This window comes from Geospiza fortis, unplaced genomic scaffold (genome assembly GCF_000277835.1).
Source record: "Geospiza fortis unplaced genomic scaffold, GeoFor_1.0 scaffold138, whole genome shotgun sequence".
NCBI lineage: Eukaryota > Metazoa > Chordata > Aves > Passeriformes > Thraupidae > Geospiza > Geospiza fortis.
In genome coordinates, this window is record NW_005054307.1 from 3,249,065 (window position 1) to 3,255,064 (window position 6,000).

At 36.1% G+C, this 6,000-nt stretch overlaps 1 protein-coding gene across 2 annotated transcripts in view; it reads left to right on the forward strand.

The window, feature by feature from the left end:
- Positions 1–6,000, forward strand: part of THSD7A (thrombospondin type 1 domain containing 7A) — a 190,082-nt gene that overhangs the window by 93,362 nt on the left and 90,720 nt on the right. For both annotated transcript variants that reach the window (XM_031066748.1, XM_031066747.1), the window contains 2 exons: positions 2,412–2,567; positions 4,949–5,152. In XM_031066748.1, the coding sequence (XP_030922608.1) occupies positions 2,412–2,567; positions 4,949–5,152 (360 nt within the window). The remainder of the gene's footprint in view (positions 1–2,411; positions 2,568–4,948; positions 5,153–6,000) is intronic.

Genomic DNA, 6,000 nt, shown 5'->3' on the forward strand with positions numbered 1-6,000 from the left:
AAAATCTTGTAGTATTGCACACAGTCTAATTGGCATTCAACATTACTTCCAAGGAATAAAGAACAGTCTTTAATGCTGACACAAGAAAGTATGAAAGGACAGAGATAAGACAAGGTTTTAAACTGTAAATATATGCATCCAGTGTCGTCTTATGTCAGAATGCCTTTGCTAAACAATACACGTCAAAGCCTATGCTCAGTCATACTTTTGTGATGCTGAAAGAAATTAATTTAAATTCATGGGAACGAGATGGTCATAAGATGCCCAGACAAAGCTGTTTTCTTTTACTGTCATCTCAGGAAAAGAATTTTGACTAATCCTGCATGAAATTCATCCTAAGTGCTCAGTGATGAAAACATTTTTTAATAACCTGAAATAAAACTTTTTTGTCCTATGGTTGAATTATTTTGTTGTAAAAACAAAATATAAGAGATAGCATTTGTACATCACTTAGTGTCTAAACACAGCATTTGGAAAGCATTTTGGCATATTTAAAGATTTATTGTTACCTGTGATATGAAAAGACTGCTACTGCTAAAAGTTTCCCTATGGAAGATCTTTGTTATTTTTCTGAGTAAAATTCCCTGAACTAGTGTGATGATGAGTTTTTTATCATGGTGAAGGCTAGAGGTGAAGCATAGAATTCCTCAGAGCACTTTCTTTATTTCCTGAAGCAAGACTGTCTCAGGGGGATGATTGGCCCTTAATTTCAACTGCCTCACTTGGGCAATTCTCCAGTTAAGGTTAAAAATGTATGGATAGCAGTTACTTACTCTTTTTCTTTTTTTATTAGAAACTATTCAGTGCAAATTCAACAGGCAAACTATGTTTACTTATATCCATTTTCTACACCAAATAGGCATATTCTGTTGAGTATCATGCGTGTTCATTGTGCATGTCAAAATTACTGTCAAAATCAATAATATGTCATAAAAATTAATTTCAACATACCACTATGCAAATGTTGGAATATTAGGCTTTATATTATTTTATTTCAAGAGATTGGTAAACTAGAGACAGTAATCTTAAATTACTGTCTTCATTATGTGGAGCAACACAGTGTAAAACTGTGCCAAAGGAGGCAACGTTGAAAACCAGAATAGGATGAGGATTTTGCATTCCATTTTCCCCTTAAAAAAGTGAGAATTGGATGCTTTTTCCAAAATTGTAAAGATCATCTGCTTAGAAAATCTGAATGGAAAGACATACACGCATGTCTACAAGATTGACTGTACTTTAACAGCCTGGTGTTTACTTTCACATTCTATAAGTGGTTATTGATCTCATCTTTCAGACAGATATTTTGTCATATACTGAATCTATTTATTCTGAGAGTCTTTCCATCAAAATTGTGGGAAAATTAATGATGTAACTTCCCACAGGGGAAAAACCTGAATAGAAGGAGAGTGTTTTAAGTTAAGGAATTTTATGTTTCCTCAATCAACCAAAGTAAAATAATGTGGCAGACTTCTAGCAGATATTCTCTGCTTACTATAATCTATAATATTTTGTCAAGTCCTGTATTATGAAAGAGAATTAAAATCTTGCTTTCAATTAAGTAGTACATTTTCAGTTTGAGTTCTTTGCCTTACTCTGGCACCTTATAGAATTTTCCTATTACTTGTACTACCTGTAAAGTCAAAAGAATAAAGTATGGAAGGGGAAGGGTGATTTTAGTTACTGATCTTTAAAGAGCAGAAGACTCTGCCTTCACATGTGTCTCTATAGATTAATAACAGTTTAAAAAATAACTTGTGTAGTTTTTACAACTACATATACATTTGATGTATACATATTTATTGACATATATATAGCAAATGCAAAGCATATATATAGCTCAAACAAAGCTTTTCTTGAGCTCAAGTTGCTGCTGCACAAATCTTACTGCTGAGTGTGCACCTGATGGTCTTTAGAGTAAAATAAAAAAAGTTTTTGCCAAAATCTTAGCTGTGCTTCAGGTTAAAGCTTAAAAATAATCTTTTAAATATTAATTACCAGGCCTTTGAAGTTATAGTATCTTATAGCTTACATATACCAAGTGCAAAGGGGTTTATGCAGCTTTGTGTTCAGTTTCTTAAGAGAAGAAGTAATGACATAACAGGACACAAATTTATGTAGGATGCAAAGTGAAAAATTGTTGTAGTGGTATAATTTACCCCTCAAAGGAAAGGACTGGGTCTGAGGGGGTGCTGCAATATCTACAGTCTCCCCATCTCTATATAATGGGATTTGACTTTGTTCATGCAAAGAGTAAACTGACTTCCATTCAACTTTTTTCAAGGCAGGCATTTTTCCATCATGTCATCAGATTAAAATGATGAGAAGCAGCCTTTCAGACTAAAGGATGGTTCTGTCCACTTAGAGCTGAGGATCATGACCAGTGACATATGAGAAATGTTTTGTTTTGACAGCTTCAAGGCCAGTAGACCGTAAACTGTGTACAGGACCTCTTCCCAGCACCTCCCAGCTGTGCCACGTTCCCTGTCCTACAGAGTGTGAGACCTCAGCATGGTCAGCCTGGGGACCGTGCACCTATGAAAGCTGTGATGACCCTCAGGCCAAGAAGGGTATGTAACAATTCAGCAGAGCCTTTTAATGGTGATATTTACTATTCCTAAGTCACTATGTTATGCAAGCACATGAAATTTTGTACCAAGAAGTGTGTATCTAGTGCCTCTGGGCATCAAAATAAAGTCCTTGAATTAGGACTACATTTGACATCACTGTTACATACCAAAGGTAGCAAAAATGTAGCCTGCTTACTAGGCTCTCAAGATCAGTTTGGGTTTTTGCAGGTCAATTCCAGTTTCAAACCTTCCTCTCAGATTGAAAGGGATACAGTTTGTGTGTTCAGATCACAACTTTGGCACTGTCACAAAAGGAGGATAGAAGCCTCCTTTGAGGTATGCAGTGTACAAGGCAATCAAAGATTTAAAGTTCAGTAATAGCTTAGGAATTCACCATTAGACCGTAAATCATGATCTGGCAAAGAGATGGCACCATTCACTGTTGATATGAGATGCTGTTTTACTTATGACATATGTGCTGGTTTCAATTTCAGCATGTTTTACAACTTATTGCCATGCAGAACAGATTGTAGTAACCTGACATCAAAATAGGAAAGCAAGAATACTGTGACAGGGACCTCATGTTAGAAGTCTGTGAGCTTCTGGCTGTAAATGAGAAAAACTGGCCTAGTCATTGCTGCAAAGAGATTATCTGATAAAATTAGGAATACAGACTTGGTTTCTTGATTGAAAACAGTTGTAAGAAGGGGCAGCCATATATGTCCACTGGAAGGAGCAATTGTGATTACTATGTTTACTTAGCTGGATATTTCTGGTATACTGCTCACTACACTTCTGTCTGGGCAGCAGTAATACAAGTTTTTCAAAGCTGGTTTTTGGAACTGTGACCCAACCTTGATCTGTTCAAGAAGGAAAAAGTAGTTCAGTTGTGCAAATCTAGCAGATTAAGTCTCATCTGAGTACAGCTGTCAAGTAGTCTGTTATTTCTGTTGCTGTTCCATCACTGAAAGATTTGCTACATTTCCAGGGGTAAAGTTTAGGTTTGTGAGACTGATTTGGACATCTGTCTAATAGAAGTACATTAGGATGCACTTTGTGCAAGCTTTTATTCCTGCACACATGAGCAGGGATCTTTTCTCAACTACCAATGTTTTTTTATCTGGAAATTCTTACATTTTATTTTATAATTGCATTGACAGTTCTTCTGAGAGAGTGATGTGAAAATTGTGCAGGCACTCCCACTTTTAGCAGCATGTCTGTCTACATATTTCCAGATCATTTGCATCCTTTGTTGCTGTAGATATTGGAGTTCTTTATTTTTGAAATTGTATCAGCCTTTTGTGTCAGGCTTAGTAAACCTTTTGCACATAATTTGGCTGAAGTCTTCAATTTAGAAAAAAGGAGAACAAACAGCAACTGAAGATAAATGGAATAGTATTTTTAAAGTAAATAGTATAATTGAATTAAAAGGCATATCTTCAAAGAATCAGTTCTTGCACATGTGTGTGAAAACTCTCCTGTTCAGTTTGTGTCTTGGTAGAAATGACAGAGTAGATTATATGTAGTATTTTATAAAAAATCTGTTTATTACTAGCTTGCCTGAATACTGATATAAAACAAAAGAGATTGTGAAAAGATGTGAAAAGAGAAACTATTTCTTGAATCCATTTAGTTTGGTTAGGTTTTTCTGACTGTATTTAGTCTTTTTTTTTTTCAATGAGCCATCCTGAAAGGAGAGAGTGGATTGCTTTTGGTTGCTGGCATTGACCCGGTAGATGACACAGTGCATAAATGCCGATCAGTTTATCCATTCCAAAATGAGTTTAGGTAGTCTTAAGGAAATTTTTAGATGCTTGCAAGGGAATATTATGATGTTTATTACTGAAAATGTATTCACAGGTTTATTTTGAGTTTGTTTTCATGCTTTTCTTTTTCTCACAAGTTGTCTTTTTATTCTTCCATTTTATTTTGGAGGGTTGGAGGGGGAGCGAGCGTTTGTAAGCTGATTTCTCTTGATAATCCATTTCTGTTGGAACATACCTGAGAGGAAAACAAACAACTTATTTGAGAAATGGTGACCCAGCAATGTGTTCAAGATTTATAAAATGAGATGGATCTTTCAAGAGTGATGCTCAGGAAATGATCCTGTCTCCTTCCTGGAGTCCACATGACTATGATAAAGAGAGGTTTAAGGCAAAGCCTCCTGAGCCTGAGGAGGCTCAAAACATTGAAACTTGTAAAATTTTATTTCTAGTCCTTTTTTATTGAGTTCTTCTACCCAAATATCTAAAGTGCATTGTTCTGCTGAGTGTCTGTGGTATGTTTCACAGAGAAGATGAACAGAACTGTTCACTCAGGTGTAGACAGATAAAAAGTGCTTCACTTCACATTTTAAATTGTTATTTTCATGGACATTTCAGGCTTTAAACTAAGGAAACGTCGTATCACCAATGAGCCTACAGGAGGAACAGGAAACTGTCCTCACCTTTTGGAAGCCATCCCATGTGAAGAGCCCTCTTGCTATGACTGGAGAATCACAGGGCTGGAGGAATGCATTCCTGACAATGAAAAGCCATGTGGCCCTGGCACACAGGTTCCTGTTGTTGTCTGCGTCAACAGCGATGGTAAGATAGATGCTTTTCCCTACAGCCCACGCCAGCCAGAGGGAAGATACTAAGATGTGGTCCAAAAGGGTACCAGCTGTTGTTCTAGCTTTCTTGATCCTTAAATTCAAGCTGTCTGGAATAGGTATAAGTGTCCATTAATACTGGAGAGGAAGAGTAAGACCTCTAGTTGCTTTAGGACCAAGCTCCTTCACCTACACTGTGTAGGGTTTCAAAGCTTCACAAAGTGACTTAGAAAAAATTAAATAGAAAAGAGCTATTGTTTGCCAGTCGATCAGATTCATGCCTGCAGTGGCTTGACTGAATTCCCTGATGTAATCCCACTAACAAAGCTGATCCTCTGAGCCTAGAAACAAATAAAATGTGAGCAAAGTAAGATGCATTGCAGTAAGTGTAGCTGGAAGAAAAATAATAATATGTTTATTAAAAAGGATGGTTTGATGGGCATTACAGAGTTGGGTTGACAGTCCAAGCTGTCTTGCTTCTTCAAAAGGTCAAAAAAAATACAACCATTGTTCAATTATCTTCTGTGAGACAAAACATATCTTGCATGACACAGTCATAAAAGCCAATTTTGAAAGCTGCTTACAGGATACTTTAATCTACTGAAGGTTCATGAATTACTGTTGTGAGAATAGTCTTTATTCATTAGCAATATTATAGTCTAGAGCAGCAGATAAATTAAAATAATTGTATTGACTGCAGTGTAGTATGGTAAGCAGCTTCTCAGTTCCAACAGAGAATTAAGTAAGAGGACACATCTGATGAGTGTTAACAGCTGCAAAAAATATTTTGAAATTAGATCAGTCAGAAGTAATAAGAACTGATTATAGATATTTTTAAATCTT